This window comes from Notolepis coatsorum, assembly GCF_963971535.1.
Source record: "Notolepis coatsorum genome assembly, chromosome: 17".
NCBI classification, from domain to species: Eukaryota; Metazoa; Chordata; class Actinopteri; order Aulopiformes; family Paralepididae; genus Notolepis; species Notolepis coatsorum.
Window position 1 is genome coordinate 46,731,166 of NC_140181.1, and position 25,870 is coordinate 46,757,035.

Consider the following 25,870-nt stretch of genomic DNA (forward strand, 5'->3'; position numbering starts at 1 on the left):
CCAGCCCAAGTCTCTCTTGCGGTCAGAAAGATTTGACAATCCAGCCAGATCATGCAAGTATTTGTTGAACTACAATAAATAATGCGTTGTTGCCAACACCACTATGTAGCATGTTTGAGAGAATGTCAAATAGGTAAATAATGATTTAAAAAAGATAATAAATGTAATAAAGATATGATGGATAGAAACACAGGATTCCTATTTGCATATATAACACACATGTAATATAAAATGCAAAGACGCCACAAATGGACAGTTGTTTTATCTTCAACAGCACAAGCCCCTTTTCCTTTTAAATTATTTTCATAAATAATCTTCCAATAGAATTCTTTCCTGTGCGCCAACATGATTCCGTATAGCATTGTGTGCACTCTCTGGACACACAGCACAGTCATGGCTTCACTTTTTCATCCCAGTCAAATGTATTGTTGTCGTCACTTACATTGATAATAATAAGCATAATAAACTTTACATATAGCTTCTTTAAACTAATGTAATATAACAATGGAGTACAAAAGGAAGAGAAAACGAATTATGAAACGTATGAATTCGGTACCTTAGATGAAGAACCATATAAAATGTTTTCAGAGGAACATGTTTTCAAACTTTATTATCTAAAGATGGTGAGTTCAGAGTTGTGTTGTGTTCATTCATAGTTAAAGAGTAGATATTGAGTACTTTATTATTTAAAGATGGCGAGTTAGTGTTGTGTTCATTCATAGTTAAGAGTAGAGGTTGAGTACTTTCTTGTGATGCATCACATTCACACTACCATGTGATTAGGATTAACTACAACTGCTAACAGGGAGTCTACAGATATAAAAACATTTTAATGCCACAGTTCAAGCCTAACATATTTTGCAATAAAAAATTAAGACCAAAATTTGAAAATATAGGCACTCTTAAGTAAATATGCATGTTATTAATTAACAGTATGACAATAACTGGTCGAGTTCCATTTGTCCAATTTATTTTTTTACTAATGTGGAAAAGAACACACACACCACAGGTCACTTTAAACACATAAGAAAGGGTCACTTTAAAAACTGTATATTGTATAGTAGTTGTTACAGAGGGTCAGATTAAACCGAATATATATATTTATTGCTTGAGATCCCATGTATAACATTTGTATATCGTTTGATATCCCTTGTATATTCTTTGTACATATACACGGAATATCCATTTACCTAGGTACAAGCCAGACCATAATATTCGTTCTCCTATTGGACAGCGACCCCCTAGGCGCCACGGCCATACCCCCCAATGTCTAGTTCAAAGTCACCGCTAAGACATGTCTCAACATGCCCAGATTTGCGCAGTAATACGAGACAGAACCGAGGTTGGCACTAGATTATTCACCTTACGTATAAATACGTTGCAGGTGGATACAGCAGTTAGTTACCCTCAAACGAGTTAACCCAACAAGTTGAAGCCTTCATCACGAGTCAACGACCAAGTGAAGTGAGCAACCTTGCGTCTAAATAGAGCACTTAGAACCGCGTGCGAATAGTATAGTAAAAGTGTCAGAGCTTAGTGAAATAACGTCAAGTTCGACCTAGTTAAATGTGAAGTACCGTGCACAGGAGAATCTACACCGGTGAATGCAGAGCCTTTTCCGGCTGGATTATTATTGCTTTGGTACCGTGGCTGCTGGAGCAGAGAACCGTCTACCCCGCTGCTGTGTGGGATTTACCCGTGAGGAGCATCACTCGAGCCCGTCTCTAGGAAGAGGCTGGCTGGCCTTTATCCATGCTGTCCCGCATACTTGGATTATAGCTGCTGCTTTTTGTCTGCCGATCAAGGGGAGTATATGTACCGCCTCCCGTAGCTGGAGCTTATTGATTCCTCGTTGATCCAGACTTTTGCTCCCGAACATTCCTCTCCCCTGCTGGCTTACAACCGGAGGGAACCCCCCCCCCCTTAGTATCTCCAGCTGACCTACGAGTGTACCTTATATAATTCTTATGCTACAGGTGGTATTAATTATCCCCTTCGTAATATGCTCATGGACTTACGCTCTTGACCTATTCATGCACATTCTTCGCCTTACAAGCGCAACTCTAATTCTTAATAAATGTAAGATAATCTTGGTGCTCTTCTAATAAATATTACAAACAGTACTTTCCTTGTTAAGCCGTGTTATTGTGTGGGTGTTCATCACATATACATGTGTACTGTATGGCCAGTAGTAATGTACATAACGCAGTAGTGGTTTAATGATACCATACTTATTCAATACAGTCAGGGAATTGTACCCCTCAGTTACAGTAGTGTACATAGGACTCATTACCTAAGCTGTATTGTATCTTAGTACTTTTATCATGTCTATTTTCTATTCTATTATTATCTGTATTTTTTGCACAATCGAAGCGGGCATGGCCACCTTCATTTAACTATATGTCTTATGTGTATGTGATGAATAAACCTCTTGAATCTTGAATGTATATTTGTCCTTAATGATATTAATCTCAATAAAATGTCTTACAGCCAGGGTTTGAAATTAACTTTTTGGTTCACCTACCAAGGACTACTGTGGCTTGTGTGGTTTGGCTGTCCTCGTTTGGGCTTTGCCTATCAAGGTAGAAAGCTCATTTCTATGCTGAAAGTCATTTAGAACCCAGCCGTGTCATTATGATTGTTTTCCGTTTCATAGTTTAGACATGCCTTTTTAAGAAAATTCAGTAAATGCCCAACAGGCAGTCTGTTGTCATAATGACTCTAGTCAACTTCCTCTTGCAGACTGGATTGATGTTTCCCCACTTTTACAGGCAATCATGTGAGTGTTCATGTGAGTGGTCAGCAGGGACAACGTTTGAGAACCCTTGAATGGCCCTTCTAAGGTTTCTCTCCTCCACACTGCTTGTGGAGCATTTTTCCCTATTGTTAGGTTTTAGTGAGTTTTTCCTTACCTTCACGTGGGGTATGTCTGGGAGTGCTTGCATTCTTTCATTTATTTGCATTTATTTTAAATTTGTTGGACCTTATGGTGTTCTTGTTCTGTTCTTGACTTATTGTTATGTTTTATTCTTGACTTGTTTAAAGAAGACATGTACGGCCCATGGGGACATTAACGTGTGTTGTCGGGCCTTATAAATAAATTTGATTTGATTTAGAACACAAATAGCAAAGATGGTAACGTGATGATGCATTCCAATTCAACTCTTGTTGATTTCATCAAAGATTAATTTTACAGGCATATATTACTTTTGGGTCCTGCTTACACCATTCCAAACTGAATTTAAGACCAACTACTTAATACTTTTGAAGGCCTTTTATAAGTAAGTGTGATTTTAAGACTCCACCCTCAGCCACCCTGTGCAAGTTTATGGTCTATGCAAAAGATTTAATAACTTAGTTATATGGTTCTTCAGTGCAAGGGTTGGATAACCCTGGATAACCTTGCTGGAGGCCTATCCTGAGACCAGTGCCAGAGAACCTCATTCTAAGTTGTTATGCAAATGCTTAAAACAGGGGAGAACCCTCTGTCAGCTCGTACAATCAGATTCTGTCATGCTTCCAAATGCGATGATCCCAACATTACTCATGACATGAGTCACATGACGAGGTCACCATGAGTCACTGCCATAATCCATTCAAGTAAACGCTGCCATATCTGACTAAGCGATGACCCAAAGGTCTGGAGAACACAGACCTTTATTAAAGTCGACTTACCTCCAACTGCTGCAGCAAGGACTTGCCCTTCTTGTTGATCTCATTGATAAGTGTGAACACTGCTATCTTGATCTCATGCTCCACCTTCTTGTGAGTGTCATTGAGCTCTTTTAACCTGCATGGTGAGAACAAGGTGAGAAGAAATCACATTAAAATCTCCACCGTCTCGCAGGGGAAATTCAGCTCGTTGACAGTAAATGGTAAATTTATATAACAGCTTTTATCCAAAGCGCTTTACAATTGAGTTCCAACACATTTTTTGTTTTAGAGTTAGGCCTTGTCCAGACTAAAATGATGTTTGATCTTTTTCGTTTCGTTTATTTAAAAAAAGGTTTCCGTAAAAACGAAAACGTCTCAAGATGATAAGTGCGTGCCACAAATTTACTAAATAAATGTCTTTCCTGTTTTTCGCTCTTTTATTTTGTGTCTTGCTCAGGAGTAAATTCCTACATAATTTATGCAGATTAAGCATTCTAATTGCAGAGTGAATTAAATTAATCCCTGGTTCTTTATTTACATTTTGACAAAAATGCAGTCCACTGTGCATGAAAACTTCTGATTGTAAACAGCACTGGCTGTACAAATTAAATATAAAAGTTCTTAATCAGATGCAACATGTAAAATATATACACAATTTAATATAGAGCATATTTACACATACAGTTTTCACCTATGGAGCGATTAAACTTCATGGGAGAAAATATGCAACAAAATGTCTAGATTAGGCTTGCCAGATTTGAGAATGTTACATAATTTTGCAGCACTTTTCTTCCTTCCTTCTCCTTGTCCACCCTAGTTTCTAATTCCTTCTACATCTCATCTTTATTTATCTTTCTTTTGGAGTATCAGAGTCGTGGAGTGTCATAACTTGCACAGTTCACACATGAACTCAAAATACAAAGCAACCACATGTCAGACCACTTCTCAGTTGGCTCAACATGTTCATGACCTGCCGCTGGCTACACAAGATGCCAGTTCAAGTCCTGGGTAGTGCTTAAAAGGACAGGTTCACTGTTTTTTAACCCAGGCCCCATTTAAAAACGTTGACTGCCATAATTTCACTGATCACTTTAGTATTGAGAAACTTAGCAATGTGGTGCATCTTCTCACCAGGCTCCACTACAGTCCAATGGGGCAAGCGTTTTAGCCTTCAAAAACCATGATGCAGTACATCTCTTCAAAAATGTGTTGTATGTTCTGAGGAAATGGTTACAAACTGCACAACTCAAGCCAAGCCTTCGACTGCAGGAACTTGGGACATTATGAGGAACTAATTAATTTGCACTGCAGGGACCTGAGTCTAACACTAGTCTATCAGAGGTTCGGGAGACATTATTTTACCTGATCTTACCACAGCATCGATAGGGATAAAATAGAATAAGACTAAAAAGGCGTAATTTTCATTTCATAGTGGATTGAAAATCAAATGCAAGCCTATTCCTCAAGATGAAATGAGACATTAACAGCAGGGCAACGACCAGAGTTTGGGACCCGACTCGGATGCAGAGAAGATTGCACTCCAAACAATCTACAAAGCCCTGCTTGGAAATACAAGTCATCTGGACTCCTGCGAGTTGCCAGTGCATTGAGCGGTCTGTTGCATGTTCCTGTCCAATGCAAGGAGCAATATAATGGCAAAAGAGTATGAAGGGAACACTGGTCTGTTCATTGAACTGTGATCACAAAGATCTGATCAGAGAGAATTGTCCTTCTGTGTTCTAGTCAGACACTGGAATGCCTAGAGACCTTTTTCATACTTCAGCAGACTAATTAGCTTATTCTTCTTTTGATGTGATGTATGTTTTGCAACTATTTCCTCAGTAGAACATATGAAAACATACCCGATTATAGTGTGAGCTTCCGGTTTTGGAAAAGGACACGGTATCATGGTTTTTGAAGGTTAAAACACTTGCCCCATTGGCTTGTAGTGCTATGTTTTTCAATAATGAAGAAATATCATGCACAGACATTCTGTTGCTGAAAGATAGAAGGCATAACACAGTCCAAGTTTCAAGTTTCTTTATTAGTTGTCATACAGAAGTACAGAATACTTTTATACAAAATGCTTCTTTCTGTTACGCTCCAGACTGTACTAGACAAAAATAGATAAGTATAAAATAAAATAAAATAAGTATAGCAAGTATAAAATAGAAGTCACGTACGTAGGCACAAGTGTTCAGTATGTACATATGTACAATGTTCAATGCAGAGTAGAAGTAACTGAGTTACCATACAATATACTATACAATATACTAATATACAATATACTATATAGTGCAAAGCAGAAATGGGATGAGGTACAATTTGGGTACAATTTACAGTAAGGTGTAATGAGGTATGGGTTGTAGTGCAAATTCTTTACCAATAAATATAAAGTGTGTTTAAAAGTGTGTAAAGTGGGTGCTGCAGTGAGTTGTTTGTTTAAAGTGAGCGTGTGCGTGTGGATGCGTGTGCTGTGAGTGCATTTGATGGTTGTTACATAGTGTTATTGTTCGTTGAGCATCCTGATGGCCTGGGGATAGAAGCTTCTTCTGAGTCTTTCTGTGCTTGCCATGAGACTCCGGTATCGCTTGCCTGACCGCAGCAGTTCAAAGAGGCAGTTGTTTGGGTGGCTGGAGTCTTTGATAATTCTCTTAGCCTTACCCATGCACCGCTTGTTGTAAATGTTCTGGAGAATGGGAAGCCCCCCTCCAATTGTGTGTTCGGCTGAACAGGCCACTCTCTGTAGTCTGCTACGGTCTTGTGCGGTGCCATTCCCAAACCAGGAGGTGATATTGCCAGTCAGGATGCTCTCTATTGTACATGAGTAGAAGTTCTTAAGGATCTTCTGACTGACTTGGAACTTCCTTAGGCGCCTGAGGAAGTAGAGGCGTTGTCGTGCCTTCTTCACAACACTGTCAATGTGTGCGGTCCATGTCAAGTCCTCGGATATGTGGACTCCGAGGTACTTAAAAACTGCACTCTCTCAACCGGTGCCCCGTCGATGCTGAGGGGGCTGTAGTCCCTGACCCCCGACCTCCTAAAGTCCACAATAATCTCCTTTGTTTTGCTGACGTTCAGGGAGAGGCTGTTCTCTTGACACCATCCCGCTAGGACCTTTACCTCTTCCAGGTAGGCCCTCTCGTTGTTTGCAGAGATCAGGCCCACCACTACTGTGTCGTCAGCAAATTTGATGATTGTGTTGTTGTTCCGCTGTGCCACACAGACGTGTGTACAGGGAGTAGAGGAGGGTGCTCAGAACACAGCCCTGGGGGGCCCCTATGTTGAGTGATGGATGATACCGATACCAAAAGTCAAAAGTTCCAATACCTTACATTGTGGAGTTATGTGTGCATGTGCTGTGTGAGCCAATCAGAGGCATTGTTACATTTTGGATGATTTTGGATTGTGGTTGAACAGAAGAAATGTTATATCTTGGAACAAACATACTTATTGGCTCACTGACACTGATGAGATTAACTACTTGGGTATCAAAATTTGGTATCGAATTTCTAGACAAAATGTTTCTATACTCGATAGTATAGAAGCATATACTCTAACCCTATATGCTTGCCTATACCTAATATGTAGTATTATTGTTTGTCTGCTGTATATATTTTGCATGATGTGTTTTTAACCTGTTCTTAATTAACTGTATACCATATATCAGGGGTCGGCAATTAGGTCTGGCCACGGGCCAGATTTTCCCCAAGCCTTTGCTTGGCGGGCCAGGATAAAAAACAATGGCTAATTTAATATACTGATAGTGAAAAATGCAGCACCGCGGCGGGTGCATACACTTAATAATAATAACTTTATTTGTATAGCACTTTTCATACAGAGGTTGCAGTTCACTCAGTGCTTCACAACAGTAAAAAAAAAAAGGCATAAGCTAGCACTCGCAAATGGCGGACCCTGATGTAAACAAGACAAACGTTTTTCTCTGGTCTGCATCCCCTTAACAATTGTGTGTATTGCGCCGTACTGTATTGTACCCATTCTGCAATCTGTTAAATAAAGTTTTCATTCATTCATTCATGAACAGCAGATCAGCTGTTGCAGATCACCGCGGCGAGTGATGAACAGATCAGAATGCATGAAAACACGACTCGCCATACCTTGTTTGTTGTTAAGTCCTCCAAAATCCCTGCTAATGTTTGAAACATGTCAAATATCCACTCGCCGCCCTCCAATTCCAGATTGGCGTTGAATGCAGCTACTTTATCTGCCAACTTGAACACAGTTGTCATCATTGCCTCGTTGTTGTTGTTGTTGTTGTCGTCGTCACATATTATGCAGAGAGGACGTCGGCTCGGCACGCAAGAATCACCGACCTGTTGCGATAAACCCGTATTTTAAGTATGGCTCCTGTTTATTAAAAGAAGCGTTATATTTCCCCGTTGCAAAGAAGCTATCCAAAGATTTTTTTTTTTAACACATTGTTACTCGCTCGCATCTCGAACGCGGAAGTGAAAGTGCGTTAGGGAAATATACACGCGGCCCGGTGGGACTATTCCATTGGTTCTCCCAGTCCACGTGACCATTTCTAGCATTTCAATTGGCTATAGTGACAGACATGCTTTTGATGACTACCGGTAGATAGATACAGCTTCACAATAAAAGACACCCTGGCGTCCCGAGTGAATATTTCCCGCGCGTAAAATAAATATCATATTCTCAAAAGAATCTGACGGGCCAGAAATTATTTCTGGCGGGCCAATGTCGGCCCGCGGGCCGCCTATTGCCGACCCCTGCCATATATGTTATGCTTTCTTTTTTAGCGGCTTTTAACACCAGACCCAGGGACAACAGTCGAAAATTTTGCTTTGGCTAACACTGTCTCACACATTTACTTTATGTTCATTAATGTGTGCCGTCTGTCCCTGTTCAAATAAAGTTTAAACTGAAACTAAACTGAATTCAATAGATACCATAAAAGTCCTACTTCTGAGTTGGATCAACAAGTTTATGAGCTGCCATTGGCTGCGTGAGTTCAAGTCCTGGTTGGTTACATTAATGTAACAGTCTATGCTGATTTTATCTTATATGTGAAACTGATTATAGCTACATAGACAAGCTGAATGCTTTTCATTTTACATAACCTAGTTCAAGTCCTACCATCCATCAATGACTTGAAATGTGACACACGGACATGCATATTCTGATACTGAAAGATATTAAAAGAGCCAACATAGTCAACCTCATAATGTTGGTACATTTTCATGAGGAGCTAAACTATGCCCACCTAGAGTAACCTGCAATTAATTTACTAATGATAGAGCACCCAATATCAGTTATTTCTTAATAGGTTGGATATTACAACCTTCTCATAGCAAAATATCCCCTCCCCTCAAATTATATGTTTTTATAATGGTTCATTCCTCTTGGACGCATGGCTTTAACTATACTGATTGTAGGGCGGCTACGTGGCGTAGTGGGCAAGGCACTCGCTACGAAATGCTGGAGACGCTGGGCTCGTCAGTTCGAGCCCAGCGCTCCACATTTGCTTTCAGTTTAGCTGGTCGTCCGTACTAATACACATTGGCCGTATTAGGGGGTGGGAAACTGATGGGTGGGGATCGGGCGTTGTGGACAGCGACTCCTACAGGTCGGTTGGTGCGCCTGCGCAGTAGAATCAGGAAGTGTCGGGGGCAGCGTGAGCCTCCCACGCGTTACTCCTCGCCACTGAGAGATCGAGCTGCGCAGGTGAAAAGATGCGACTGCTGTTACCTCAAGTACCGGAGGGGACTTGTGCTATGTATGACTTAGTCCACATTGCAGCCGGCTTGTGGGAGGCAAGAAACAGCGTCCGTGACAGGGGAGGGTTGAATTGGATGATACGAAATTGGGATGGGAGAAAATATAGAAAATGGGAGAAAAAGTGGATAAAAAAAAAAAAAAAACTATACTGATTGTTATTTGTGCTGGATCAACGGACCCGTCCAGACCAGCAACAGTATGTTTGTGCGATGCATTAAATAAGGCTGCTGCTACATTTTTTATTAAAAAACAAATCCCAACAAATGGATACTCCTCATTGAAAATAATTAAAACAGACGTAGATGGACAGACAGTGGATCAATGGAGCCACATAACGTTAAAGATCAAAGTAAGTGCTCTACAAATATCAAAACTGGTAATACCGGTATTGTCATGAGTTTATTAATCATGGGAAATTCAACATCACCGTGGCAACCCTATGATAAAGGCAGGCCTTGTTCAGACTCCCAGCCAATAGCGAATACAACAGAATGTATCCAAAGAGTTTTGTGTTGATTTGTCAATCAAGTCATGTTTGATACAATAACGTTGATAATGGCTGACAACGAAAACAGCATTTTATTGTATCATGCAAGTATTGAAATCTGGTATTGTTTTTCCCATTTTTACCCCAATACAAGGTAGTAAGGACATGATTAATTCAATACCTTGATGGCACCATGGGCAGCCCTGGCCCAAAGTTGAACAAATGCCCCCCATTGGAGCTTTGTGCTCAAGTGTAACTCGCACTAGTAGCCCTAGAGGAGACATCATAAGGGAACTCTCACTGGTAGCCCTAGAGGAGACATCATAAGGGGTGAACTCTCACTAGTAGCCCTAGAGGAGACATCATAAGGGAACTCTCACTAGTAGCCCTAGAGGAGACATCATAAGGGGTGAACTTGCACTAGTAGCCCTAGAGGAGCCATCATAAGGGAACTCTCACTAGTAGCCCTAGAGGAGACATCATAAGGGAACTCTCACTAGTAGCCCTAGAGGAGCCATCATAAGGGGTGAACTCGCACTAGTAGCCCTAGAGGAGCCATCATAAGGGAACTCTCACTAGTAGCCCTAGAGGAGCCATCATAAGGGAACTCTCACTAGTAGCCCTAGAGGAGACATCATAAGGGAACTCTCACTAGTAGCCCTAGAGGAGCCATCATAAGGGGTGAACTCGCACTAGTAGCCCTAGAGGAGACATCATAAGGGAACTCTCACTAGTAGCCCTAGAGGAGACATCATAAGGGGTGAACTCGCACTAGTAGCCCTAGAGGAGCCATCATAAGGGGTGAACTCTCACTAGTAGCCCTAGAGGAGACATCATAAGGGGTGAACTCTCACTAGTAGCCCTAGAGGAGACATCATAAGGGGTGAACTCTCACTAGTAGCCCTAGAGGAGACATCATAAGGGAACTCTCACTAGTAGCCCTAGAGGAGACAGCATAAGGGAACTCTCACTAGTAGCCCTAGAGGAGCCATCATAAGGGAACTCTCACTAGTAGCCCTAGAGGAGCCATCATAAGGGAACTCTCACTAGTAGCCCTAGAGGAGACATCATAAGGGAACTCTCACTAGTAGCCCTAGAGGAGCCATCATAAGGGAACTCTCACTAGTAGCCCTAGAGGAGCCATCATAAGGGAACTCTCACTAGTAGCCCTAGAGGAGCCATCATAAGGGAACTCTCACTAGTAGCCCTAGAGGAGCCATCATAAGAGCAGGGCTGTACACTGCGACGAGATGGTCGCGAATTGCCCCTTTAATTGGCCGTTGCGATTGGTAAATATTATCTGGGGGCGGGCTTGCGAGTAGTGCTTTCAAGCCTTGCATTCGCATTTCACTCCTAAATTATCCAAGGCGTGTGATGACGCCACTCACGCGAGCTGAGCAGTGAGCACTCAGCAGGTATGATCAGTAGGAACAATCGACTGAGCACTCACTCTGATAGACTGTCTGATTTAGCTATGAAGAAAAGTAAAGTTAGTATTGCTTCATATTTTCGACGCGTTCGACCTCCTATAGTGAGCCGAACTGAACTGAACTCAGACACACGGAGAGAGAGCTGCGGCGTCTGCTGCTCCTCCCGCACCCGTGGCTGTTGTAAACACTAGTCTCTAGTGGGACACTGGGACCTCGGTGAGCCTGCCAGCCGGCTAGCTACTGATATCAACAAATGCTCCAGCAAGTCTAGTAGTGCATGATAGCTCGCGTTAGTTTACTGTTCAAAACGAAACGTCCCATTAAACTAAATAGTTCAGATAGCGCCTGATATCAATGTCTTATAACACTGAGTCGATGCGTATTCGAGCTGAGGGCACGCTGAATATAGTCAATAGGGTCCAGCTGCAGCGCCGGAAAATCCTGGCCGTAGCTGGAGGCTACAGTATAGGGTCCAGCTGCAGCTCCGGAGAATCCTGGCCGTAGCTGGAGGCTACTCGAGTACACACAGACAGTGGAGCTGGTTGCATATAGCGAGCATTTTGACTTGTTGCGTGGTGGGGATGTCTCGCAGATAATACAACTACAAGTATGATTATATAATATATATATTTTATTAAATTTTTTTTATAAAATAATTATTTTTCTTTCTTTTTTTAAATAAAAAACAAATCGATATAAATAATGGTAAAATTGTTATTTAAAAATGTGCCCCTAAAAAATATTTTTTGCCCCTAAATTTCTCATTTAGGGGCAAGTGTGCCCCTAGTGAAAAAGCTTAGCGTACAGCCCTGCATAAGAGAACTCTCACTAGTAGCCCTTGAGGAGACAGCATAAGGGAACTCTCACTAGTAGCCCTAGAGGAGCCATCATAAGGGGGTGGGGCTCTCACCTGCTTTGCACCTGAGACACAGAGTAATGGACATAGTTCTTCTTCTCCTGCAGTTTGGTCATGTGGGACTCGATGATGCCTTTCTGGTTCTGGAAGGCCTCCTCAAGGAACTGGTACCTGCGGCGGAGAAGGAGAAGCTCTTACAAACCATCACAATCACTTTCTATGCAGCATTCATCCTCTCTTATAATGTTTCTAGGTTATAACGGTTCAATCTAGCAACCATTCAATCCCATTCTGAGATATGGTGACAACTTCATTGGGGAAAATTGGGTTGTTGTTGTCAGCCCAAATTTTATTTTATTTAATACTAAACAAAAACACAAATACTAAAATAACACACCAGCAACAATGCACTTCTCTATATAAAGACGGGTACAAAACAAGTAGTAAAAATTAAGATAAGAAATGTAAGAACCAAAGAATAAGAGTGGTCGACCGATTCATCGTGCAATATTTGGCATTTTGAGATAAACTGCATCCATCGGTTGATTCCTCAGACCAGTGTTGTAATCGAGTCACTAAATCTCGAGTCAGAGTCCACAGTGTTAGAGTCCAAGTCACCAAAGAGAGCCAGAGTCGAGTCCCCTGGTAGGGATGCACCGATCAGATATTGGTATCGGCCGCCGATATCAGTAAAATAGCTGGATCGGGTATCGGTAAAAAAAAATGTATTTTTAAAAAAAAATATATATATAATACATAAAATAAGAAATAACCATTCAGTACATTTATATCTATGTGTTAATTTGTTACATTTAGTTTCACTAAGTTAGGAAAGTAATGTTTTAAGTCAAGCCTGATGTTGCCTTGCACAAAAGAATGATCCCAGTCTCTTCCACACAGTGACAGTGAAGCATACAGTTTATTAATTGAATGAAGTTTATTTTCTGTCTTTGTTTACAACAAATCAAAAACACACTTGTGATCCTTTACAATTCTTAAAAACAAAATATATTTGGGTATCGGTATCGGTATTGGCCGATACCCGATACCCAAACCCAAGTATCGGTATCGGTATCGGGACTGAAAAAGTCAGATCGGTGCATCCCTACCCGTTACCCTAGTCCGAGTCCAAGTCATCAAGGTTGAGTCTACTCCACTCTGGCAGTCAAAGAGCTGACAGACAAATAAAACAAGGTACACATTAACTCATTCAGCGCCAGCTATTATCCTCATCCTGTAGTAGTCAATGGGCCACGCTAAAAGATAGGCATTTTCACTGTGCGTCACGATGTTTGCAGAGCTATATCTATATTATAGCTATGGAGACAATACTATGGCTCATTTGACAGTCACTATCTCTCGTCCAACATGTAAAAAATTGTTAATTTATTCATGTATACGTTCATGTTGCTCGCCTGGACACGATACTATTTCCAATTCAAAGGTATATAATAGGTATTTTGATGCTCTGATCGTCAGCAACGGCATACGTTTTGAATACTACATACGTTTAGTGATGCACGATATATTGGCCGCCGATATAATATCGGCCGATATGGCAGTTTTTTTACACATCGGTATCGGTCTGATATCAAGATGGGGCCGATATTAAAAAAAATAATAATAATTTTATATATTTTTTTCTTTTTACATGTTTTGGCCTTAAATAGTTTCAAAATATCTGTCATTTCTGAAAAAAAGTTACAAAAAAGTTAAAAAAAAAAATGCGTTTTGGAAAATAGCTCTTTATTTGATTATCATAAAAAAGTGTTTTCTATACAGCTATATCGACATCTGTAAATATCGGTATCGGCCAGAACAGCAATATTAATATCGGTTATTGGTATCGGCCACAATTTTCACATCGGTGCATCACTACATACGTTGATCGTTGCGAGCGATGTGAAATCATTGTTGGATCAAAGTAGGATTGATGTCATATAGTCCTTCCCTTTACTAGTAGGAGGTATCCCAAAATTAATATTCCAATTGTCTGATAGCAATTTCCAGTATTGATGTCCATGAAATGGCATGAAATTACATGAAATGGCACAAAATATGCATCAAGTGTGCTAAACGCGTTCCAAGTTGCTCGAATGAACCGTTTCACTTGCCGGGGTCCAAATTCTCCACCCGGATCATATCAAATGTAACACACAGTGTGAAATAAGGTTTCAAAGGGTAGGCGATAATGCCAACTAGCAGGATTCGGCCGGCATTGCACTCTCGAGGTCTCGGAATGAGTTCCAATGATAACACCGAGGTCCGTGAGTGTATAGAATATTAAAGTCGAAAAAAAGAAAAACGGTATACTCGTTATTGGCACTCAAGAGATGGCGGGCAATAGAGAGTATATTTCTGCGCCAATAACGAGTATACGTTATTGGCGCAGAAACTGTTAAACATAAATGACACAGCGGTCACCATTTCAAAAGGGAGTTTATTTACTTTGTGACACAATAGCCAAACAAATGCACTAGCCATCCACTATTATCCCTGTACCCAAAAAATCCAAGCCTGCTTGCCTCAACGACTACCGCCCTGTAGCTCTCACCTCCATAGCCATGAAGTGCTTTGAGAAGCTAGTAAAGGGCTACATCTGCTCCTCCCTCCCCATCAACATGGACCCCCTGCAATTTGCATACCGCCCCAACAGGTCCACGGAGGACGCCATAGCCCATGTGCTGCACACAGCAGCATCACACCTGGACAAGAGGAAGGGGAACTATGTGAGAATGCTATTCATCGACTACAGCTCGGCATTCAATACCATAGTCCCCTCCATACTCATAGCCAAGCTCAGGGACCTGGGCTTGAACTATGACCTCTGCCAGTGGGTCTTGGACTTCCTGACGGGCAGACCCCAGGTGGTGAGAGCAGGCAACTGCACCTCCTCATCCATCACCCTCAACATAGGGGCCCCCCAGGGCTGTGTTCTGAGTCCCCTCCTCTACTCCCTGTACACACACGACTGTGTGGCTCAGCGGAGTAGCAATACAATCATCAAATTTGCTGACGACACAGTGGTGGTGGGCCTTATCTCTGCCAACGACGAGAGGGCCTACCTGGAAGAGGTCAAGGTCCTGGCGGGATGGTGCCAGGAAAACAGCCTCTCCCTGAACGTCAGCAAAACAAAGGAGATGATTGTGGACTTCAGGAGGTCGGGGGTCAAGGACTACAGCCCCCTCAGCATCGACGGGGCACCGGTTGAGAGAGTCAACAGCTTTAAGTACCTCGGAGCCTACATATCCGAGGACTTGACATGGACCACACACATTGACAGTGTTGTGAAGAAGGCACGACAACGCCTCTACTTCCTCAGGCGCCTAAGGAAGTTCCAAGTCAGTCAGAAGATCCTTAAGAACTTCTACTCATGTACAATAGAGAGCATCCTGACTGGCAACATCACCTCCTGGTTTGGGAATAGCACTGCACAAGACCGAAGCAGACTACAAAGAGTGACACGTTCAGCCGAACGCACAATTGGAGGGGGGCTCCCACCCTCCAGAACATTTACAACAAGCGGTGCAGGGGCAGGGCTAAGAGAATCATTAAAGACTCCAGTCACCCGAACAACTGCCTCTTTGAACTGCTGCGGTCAGGCAAGAGATACCGGAGTCTCAAGGCGAGCACAGAAAGACTCAGAAGAAGCTTCTATCCCCAGGCCATCAGGCTGCTAAACGAACAATGAACACTACACAACAACAACCATCAAACACACATAGCACACACATCCACACGCACACACTCACTTTAAACAAACACACTGTAGCACCCACTCCACACACTTTATAGCACACACTCACTTTAAACAAACACTGTAGCACCCACTCCCCACACTTTATATTTATTGATGAAGGATTGCACTACAACTCGTACACCTTACTGTAAATTGTACCTAAATTGTACCTCATCCCATTTCTGCTTGCACTATATAGTATTGTACATTAGTACACTGCATAGTATTGTATATTATATGGTAACTCAGGTACGTCTATTCTGCATCGAACATTGTACATATGTCTATACTGAACACTGTGACCTCATTTTCTACTTCTAAATTACATGCTATACTATGTTATTTGATACTATCTTGTCTAGCACAGTCTCTGGAGCGTAACAGTAAGAAGCATTTTGTATGAAAGTATTCTCTACTTCTGTATGACAACTATTAAAGAAACTTGAAACTTGAATATATTATGCCAAATGATTAGGGCCTATTACTAAAAACAGAAAAAATAAATAACTATAACAAGTCAGAGTCCTCGTCTGCACCTTCCGAGTCCGAATGCAGTCAATGCTCGAGTACAACAACACTGTCTCAGACACATCTTGCACTTGTGTGCTTGCTTTTCTGTGTGTGTCTGTCTGTCTGTCTGTCTGTCTGTCTGTCTGTCTGTCTGTCTGTCTGTCTGTCTGTCTGTCTGTCTGTCTGTCTGTCTGTCTGTCTGTCTGTGCTTCAATACACCAGCTAACTTGGCACAGTGTTTGGTGAGAGATAGTAGTGGATTTGCGTGACAGAGTCCCCTCTGTCACATTGTTGTCACCTCTAGCATTAGTCACTTGGTAGATGATGTGGGTAGGCTGTACAACATGAGTAATTTAAAATAAGTGCACTGCAGAGACAGAGTGCAGGTCTACTTAAGCAAATGGAGACAAGTCAATAACATTAGTGTTAAATACATGTTCATTTAAGTTCAGCAATTTTGTGTCTCATTTGTTATTAAATGTTTATATTTTATCAGATGCAAAAAACTAAACACATATCTGCATTATGCATCAGCCATCTGCCGCCTTGCTCTCTAAATATCGGCATTGGCCATTGAAAACCCTGTATCGGTCAATCCACAACTACATTGTCTATTCATATCAGGGTTAGAAATAATAAAAAAAAAAAATCAAGGGCTTTTTTTGCCCCCCTTAATTGATTTTCGGGGGCTTTTTTTTGTATTTCGGGGGCACTGAATTTTTATGATAAACGGTAGGGGTGGGATGGGACGGTTCACAAAATGGACGGTTTGGTTCGTATCACGATTTTGGGGTCACGGTTTTCAGTTCGATATACGTTAATTTTTATTAAAAAAAGATTTAACACTCAAATCTAAACATGCTTCTCATTTATTAAAAATAAAATAAAAGGTTTACAGTGTTTACAGCCTTAAATAATGTTTGGCACACAAAGACCGAACTGACTGAAAAATATAGGCTACATTTGTCAAAGTATTAACTTAGTGCAAACAAACAATATGCTCAGCCAGCACTAGACTTTCCTTTCTTTAATTAATATAAACACACAAAAACAATGTCAACCATGTTTAAATTCCCTGATTGTCAGTTCTTAATGGAAAGATTGGTTTTCTGCTTGAAATTATTATGTTTCTGTCTACATTTATTTAGACTAACATTATTTAAATATTGAGTGCAACTGTGGTGGATTACGTAATTCGGTGAGTTGGAACCATCTATGGGTTGGCGCCGGGTCCCCACGGACATTTTAGCGTGTGGCACCTTCAGCTCCGATCACGTTAGGAGGAGTTCATAACATCAACAAGCAGCGCGAAAGCGGCAATAGTCCCGGTTGGAGTTAGTAAAACAGTTGTATGTTAGCCTTCTTGGATGTTGAATAAACGCCTATCATTGTCTTTAAACACCCCGCCTCTCAGACTCCCATTTCCTCCTCTGCTACAGTAGCTAGTAGCTACGGTGACATTTCATTGACTGTACAGTATTAGCTTGCGGGCTGCGTCGGGCTACCATAGTTAAAACGTGCATTGTGTTTACAAACTGCTAACGCTATGGCAAGATGGGTGTAGGCCTATGTAATGTTAATGGCTATGTTTTTAAAGTCGTAATGAAGATTGATTTATATTGTGCGTGCCATTTTTACACAAACTGACTAGCACCTGGCTGCAGTGCTGCTGCTGCTGCCTGCAACCAGTGCAGAACACCGGCTCCGCCAAATGAATTTTTTTATTTGCGCGTCATCTGAACCGTACGATACACAGACGCTCCATTACCGGATAAATATATATATATAATTAGTAAACTGTCGGGGGCATTAAGTGCCCCCCTTAACTGATTTGAGGGCATTTTGTCCATTTTCAAGGGCATTATGCCCCAAGCCCCCGTTAATTTCGAACCCTGATTCATATCATGACAGATTTCCACATATCTACAGATAAGACAGTGTACAGATCATCTATATTCTTTAGGTAAAAATTGTATGCATCATACAATCTTTCTTTTAATGTGTAATATAAATAAATAGGTTATATAAATGTGTCTTAAGGGCCTGATTCAGTAAGCAATGATGGAAGCTATGCAACCGGGAAGACTCCGATTGTGGTTGACTGACGATCCTACATTAGAGCCAAGCCAAACACTGATTTGGCCTTGCATCGCCATTTCAGGCGGTGGGAGGGGGTGCTGGGCTGAAGAGGTCAAACTACGCAGCCATTACCAAACCCAGATAAACACAAAACCTCTTTGCTGGCTCAGTCTTCTCGTAAACAAGATATATTCGCTCAAGTACAGCCGATTCAGCTTCATCTTGTTTGCTCAATACTGATGTATTCTCGAGCCCCGCGGCCCAAAGGCAGCCCTGCAGATATTACAGAGCCTGAAGGTAATCCCAGAGAGCCATCGTCTCCTCTTAACAGTAACCTACCAAATCAGATTACCAATGTATGTTTTCACATACATCTCTCTATATATGTAGGAGGTACTGAGTGTTAAAACTGGACCATTATTCCTAATCGTATTATTCTTAACCCTTTAATGGCCAAGGACGAGTTAACACGTCATTCTCCGCCATGTGTAATCTGCCAATGACGCCGTAACACGTCATTGAGATCAATATTTCAAAAATCTGTGATGGCAATCATATTTCACCAGCGGAGTCTTGAGATCCCCTGTTGATCTCCTCTCAACTCTCCAACGGTTCAAGAGCGCCATCTGGTGGCCGATCGGCGGATCGCCCAAACAGCAAACCGGAAACGAAAACTGGTGCTCATCCATATTCGGTCCGGCCACTCGCTATCGCTCGCGGGACTCGAGCTCGACACAATGGATAGCGATCCGTTGCCAATAACTCGATAAACAACATGATTTGGACGTATATACTATTATACAACCTGGAAATGGATCGCATATTTCAACATCCCATAATAGCAATATTTTTGCTCCACGCTCATCGCCCAACGGCCCGAGGAGACTGGGGTAAGTTTCAGCGTTTATTATTACCGTGTTCGATACAAACTGCTCTGATGATCATATCACCCACACTACATGAATCATCTAACGTTGGCCACGGAATTATAAACGACCCCCCCCCCCCATCCGGTCAACATCAGATGATGAGTAGTAACTTCTAGAAGCACGTACATTTGAAATTTTTTATCTGGCGCCGATCGCTATCAAACTGTATTTGATCATCAATATAATGTATTTAGGGCTATAAATCACGTTCTGCAGAATGCTGCAGAAAACGATAAAAACATATTTATACTTTAGACCGTATTTTAGTATGAATATGTGAATGAAAAAGTAGAACGTTGCTACATCCTAAACGATAGATAATTGACGTTGAATGGGCCATAGTAATGTCAATTTAGCAATACAAAGTTAAAAAGTTATAGCCCTGCAAAGAAGGGAAACTTCTCCATAGACAAATAGAGCTGGCAGAGGATGGTATAAGGATGTACATAAGCGTGGCAGAGAAAGGGTTAATCTAACCCACCACTGCTTCATGGTTTGTTGTGTGTGTGTGTGTGGGGAGAAGGAGGAGTCAAGGTGAACCCAGTGTGCTTATGTAGAGGTTGTTTTGGACAAAGGAGAGCAAGAGCTTTTTGTTGACAGATTGTTGAAGGTTGAAACAAAACACTTTCCCATTGATCTCTTCATTAATTAAGAGACCCGCTGATCACTTGTATTAAACTATATACATTTGAGGTGATTTAATCCCTTAACTCATTCAGTGCCAGGGATTAGCCGGGTCCAGTTGTAGCTATGCCACGCTTTAAAGATAGGAGTGCGTCACCTTGTTTGTAGAGCTATATCTATATTCAATATTATAGTCATTTGACATTCATGCATAAGTCTGCGCGTTATCCTGTGGTGAATATAAGTTTAGGAGTGATCCGGGATAATTCATGAAACGCTGAGTTATAGGGCGCTACGTGTATTCTACTATAAGCATTGGCTTTTCTTGCCTGGACACGCTACTATTTCCAAATCAAATGTATATAATAGGTATTATGTTTAATCATGAATGCATGAAAGGGAGGGGGGGGGGGGGGTCGTTTTTTTATGCTTTGATGGCCAGTAACGGCATTCGTGTTGAACACTACAGAAGCCGATCAGCTGGATCGATATGAACATTGTTGGATCAAGCTGAAATGTATGTCAGATTGTCCTTACCTCTGGTCGGGCGTATTCCAAAAAGAATATTCCAATTGTCTGATCACGATTTCCAGTATTGGTGTCCATCTGGTTCCGGACATAATTTGGCACAACTTATGGATCGAGTGTGCCAGATGCGTTTCGAAGTGGTCGGATGAAGCGATTCACTCGGCTCAGTCTAAATATAGCGACCGGAGACATTAGAGTGTAACACAGGGTCTGGAACAGGGTTTACTGCACTCTCGATACTGCCACCTGGCAGGATCTGGCCGGTACTGCACCCTCTGGGTCCCAGTATGCCTTTTAACTGCAACATACAGGTCCGTGACATTGAATAGAATATTAAAAAAAAAGGGGGAAAAAAACGGACCAAATAACGTGATTGGCGCTCAACGGTTGTCGGCCAAACACGTATATAAATGTTGGTTGGCAGGGAATGAGTTAAGCCCGACGGGCCCTGTACAGGGCTGACATTAATAGATATTTTTTTCAAATGCAGCCAACAGTAAAGACCCTAATCCTAATCCTATCAAAATAGCAGTCAAAGTGTATATTTCAGCACTACGTTTGTTTACCAATGATGTTAAATGTTATTAGCTAAATGAGTTTACAAAAATCTCATTTGAGGCGGCTAGGTGGCGCAGTGGGCAAGGCGCTCACCACCAACGCAGGAGATGCTGGGTTCGAGCCCAGCTCTCGTCGTTGCTACCAGCTTGGCTGGTCGTTCATACTAATACAATTGGCAGTATTAGGGGGTGGGAAGCTGGTGGGTGGGGATCGGACGTTGTGGACAGCGACTCCTACAGGTCGGTTGGTGCGCCTGCGCAGTAGAATCAGGAAGCGACGGGGCGGCGTGTCCCTCCCACACAGACCCTCGCCGCTGAGAGATCGCGCTGTGCAGGTGAAAAGATGCGACGGCTGCCTCCTCTTGTACCGGAGGGGACACGTGATGCAAGGCTGCGTCCACATTGCAGCCGGCTTGTGGGAGGCATGGTCTAACAACGCTCAAGACAGGGGAGAGTAGAATTGGACAAAATACGAAATTGGGGAAGGGAGAAAAATAGAAAAATGGGGAGAAAAAGTAGATAAAAATCTCATTTGTATCAGAAACCGGTGGATATAGACACGAGGAAATGGCGCTGTCATTCTTGTTTGTAGTCCTAAGAGAGAGGAGACCCAGGGCTTTCGAATTTCATAAAACTACACTACCCAGCTCACGCCAGCCCCTGTCAAACTTGGAGCTGTCTGGCGTGAAATATTTTCGTGATTATGTCTCACGGGTCAAACAAGCCTGAACGTTATTGCCATAAAATGTCGGAGCATTTTTTATTACAAAAAAGTAACTGTACTTACAGAGTGAGTCTTTGCTGCCCTGTTACGGGCACCTGCTGGTACTGAATGCAGATTTAACTGTGCCATTGGAAAGAGGAGATTTGGCCCGATCCATAGATGTATGACTTGGCCATAATAAGGTCATTTATAGGCCTGATATTCTATATTAATATTTAAAATTGCATGTGCCCAGATGGCAAAATTCAGTACTGCATCTACAAAAAAACCTGCAAATCATCTGCCCTTTATTCATTTGGTTAGATTATTTTGTACACTTGATCTCAAGAAGGTGCTGAATGCATTTTTCACATCTGGTCAATGTTAGCATGGTGTTATTCACCGTCAAAGATGAAAAAAGAAAATGTATATGCTCCTTTGGTTCATTACAATTTTACTTTACATTTACTCAAGCCTAGTAACAGACACAATATTTCTGACACTGGGAATACATTGCCCAAGATCCATAAATGTCCCTAGATACTAGGAACATGCAAATGGACCTTGTAGAAGCGGAGCAATCTTCCATTTACTTGGGTATGTACTTTTAGGCGATATTTTTTTTTTAAATATGGCTAGGGCTTAAGAGGTTAAGCTATTTAACCTCTTACCATGCACCGGTAAGAGGGCCGTCATGCCCATGCACGCACATCACTTGGCGAGCGTCTACGGGCTCGGGGCTGCATCTTTCGCCGAACATAGTATAATATACCATTCGAAACATCCATTTGCCGCCGTCCCATCCCAATTCCGTGCCTCGGTTCTCGAGTTACATGACGATACGTCAGGCGAGCGTCTTTTTACGCGCCGCACATGAAATGACCACGTCGGACAATATACGCTCAAGAACTGACCAATATCCGCTGATGGCAAAAATTATTAGTCAGCATTGTAGCCAAGAAGTGACTCTGACTTCAGAACGCACAGAGGTGGATGGGAGAAATGGATTTTGGAACTCTTTTCTTGGCGCACGGTTTACTCGAACCTCTCTCAACCACTAATTTATGAACGGATTTTTATAAGATTTGGACCTGTACTACATACCTCTATGCTGGAATAATATAATGTGGAATCTTACAACCACTAAAGAAAATGTGAGTACACAAGTTCAAGTTCAAACCTATGTTACTCTATTTCATTAGCACTAAAAGTGATTCACCTTTTTTGCATTAGTAACTTCAGAATGTTATCTTTCAAAAGAGACCAGGCTCATGCATGTGCTATAAGTATAAAGCTAAGCTTTGCAAAAAAAAGTATGCAGTCCTCAAGTTCAAGTAAAAAAATTTCCTGTTCTGCCTGCCTGTTAAATAATGCAACTAAAACCTTACAGCAAGTTATGAGTTCACAATTATTTTAAAGGTAATGGACTTCACAGATCATGTCCTGCACACAACCCTATCAAGCTCTGAGATTGTGTATATAATTAACTCTGAATTAGAGCTGCAATGATGAGTCGACGCTGTCGACCATTCAATTTAGTAGATTTACATATTCATGACTGACGCATCGCATAGTTACTTATGTGCCATCTTTGCAGTGGAAATGGCAGACGTTCAAAGTCATAACATGTCATTTAACTAGTGCACAATGATGAATGGATCACGTTCAAAATATAAATAACTTTTCTTAAACTGATGTTCGTGATTCTGCCTAAAGCCAGGACTCTGCAGTGCAAGCATTTCAAATAAAATAAAATTTATTTGTAAAGCCCGAAATTACAAGGTAATGTCCCCATGGGCTGGACAAGTCTTCTTCAAGTCAAAAAGAAACATCACACAATAAATCAAGAACAAAATCCACCATAAAATCCAAATATGAAACACTCCCAGACATTCCCCAGCAAAGGTAAGGAAAAACTCACTAAAAACCTAGCAATAGGAAGAAAAAAGCACCACAGGCGATGTGGAGGAGAGAAACCTTAGCTGGGCCGTTCAACGGGGGATCCCCCAATTTACATGTCGGTGATAATAAAGTGTTGCTATGGATGATCAATGAGTGGAGAATAAAACGGGCGAATAGTTGGTATGTACATATTACTCGTCCTACTCATGTATAGTAGGCATCCATACTACACAGAATTTACATACATAAACTTGATGGCTCAACTCCTACTGGGTATTCAGTAGGTAGTGTCAGAGAACTACCCATGTGACCTAAGGATAGTAGTACTGCACTTGAAAAACATGTCAATACAATTTGAAAGGTTCAATTGCAAATTGAAACAATTGTTGTTGTTGTTTTTTTATAAATTAATAATTTCGATTAATCTAATAATTGATCAAATAATCGACAGATGAATCAATAACTAAATAATTGTTAGTTGCAGCTAGGGATGGGTACCGAATCCGGTACTTTTAAGGGTACCGACCGAATCACATCAGTACTACCGATGCCACATTTCGGTACTGTAAAAGAAAACGAAACCTATGAAGTGTGCCACACGTCCACGTTCACGCGCACAATACACGCTTACCTAAGATTTGACTTGATTCAACAATAAAGCAGTCGGGGCAATGGCAAGCAAAAACGGTTGCAAGTGTGGTTACACTTTACAAAGCTAGATGCAGACAACACTCGCTGCAATATTATATATTAACAAATTGTTCTAAATAAATAATAATAATAAATAATTTGAAGTTTGAACAATTTGTTTTACAACCGAGGTAGATAGATTACATTTTTAGAGACTAAAGTACAGAAAATGTACCGTTGGGTATCGATTCACAGGTACCGGTATCGGTTCAAATGTGAACAGTACCCAACCCTAGTTGCAGCCCTACTCTGAATATAAAAATGTGAGAAAAATAAACACAGAGACATCCCTTCCTTTGACACTCCAAACCTTTGCCTTATTAAGAAATGTCTGACTTTATTAGCCTCCCATTTCAAAGCGAAGGAAACAACTGTACTATTTAAAGCCATCAACTATAACTTGGCCATTAATGGACAGAGGCTGTAGCTCTCTCCCCCACGTTTGCTGAAGTCCACTACCAGCTGCTTCGTTTTAAAGATTATTTCCTAATTTACCAATGGTAGAGTACTTTCTCATCACATTCCATGCCGTTCTTTATACTGCAGTTAGCCACATACTAATGCAAAGTCAATGGGGCCAAGCTCCTCTCTGCACAAGCCCTGAAATAAATTTTTGAGATCTACTTTGGGTGCACTGTGGAGTAGGTTTCACAGTTGATTTCAGGGCATGCACGGACTGGAACATGGCCCCACTGACTCTGCACTAGTCCTGTGGCCAACTAGTCTGAGCTGCAAGTATCCAGTATGAAGAACAGCATGGATTGTGTTGAGAGAGAACTGTACAGAAATAGAAACCAGCAGGGGTCCAGAATTCTGACCACTCAACCAGAGAGGAGATCTCAGCCCTGGAAGTTGTTTCATGGTTACAGGAAATGAGTCCCGACATGCGTGTCATCTGCAAATGTAAACATCCCAACTGCGTCAGAATGTGAAACAGTCATATGTGGCCAGTGAATATAGAAGAGGTGACAAAACACACCGCTGGGGGGCACTGGTACATTGGGAACCTGTTGTTCCATTTACGCAACCTGCGTCAAGAAGTCCTGAATCCAACAGCACATGGACTGATTGAGCCCTACCTCCAGTAGAGGTGAGAACCACCAGAGGCCCTACGATACTATATTATCACCATACTAGAGGCACAATAATGGAATATCATGATATTGCGATATCTTGCAAATTATTTCATCTGCAAATTATGTCCCAAATGGAAAACTTTAACAGACTGAAAACATCTTATTAGATCAAACATATAATATATATATGTTTCAGTCTGTTCACCTCATTCCAATCATCTTTGAATCAAGAGGTTTATTTATCACATACCAGGGCATACAGTGAAATGTGGGTGGTCATGCCCGCATTGATTGCGCAAAATACAATAATAAAATAGGCATAGAAAAAAAGAAAATTGGCAAGACA

The 25,870-nt window shown here is 41.6% G+C and overlaps 1 protein-coding gene across 5 annotated transcripts in view; it reads right to left on the bottom strand.

Annotated features, from left to right (window-relative positions):
• trim33 (tripartite motif containing 33) overlaps positions 1-25,870 on the bottom strand; it is a 141,031-nt gene that overhangs the window by 77,687 nt on the left and 37,474 nt on the right. For all 5 annotated transcript variants that reach the window (XM_084332758.1, XM_084332757.1, XM_084332756.1 and 2 more), the window contains exons 5-6: positions 12,242-12,358; positions 3,676-3,790 (exon numbers count right to left, since the gene is read on the bottom strand). In XM_084332758.1, the coding sequence (XP_084188884.1) occupies positions 3,676-3,790; positions 12,242-12,358 (232 nt within the window). The remainder of the gene's footprint in view (positions 1-3,675; positions 3,791-12,241; positions 12,359-25,870) is intronic.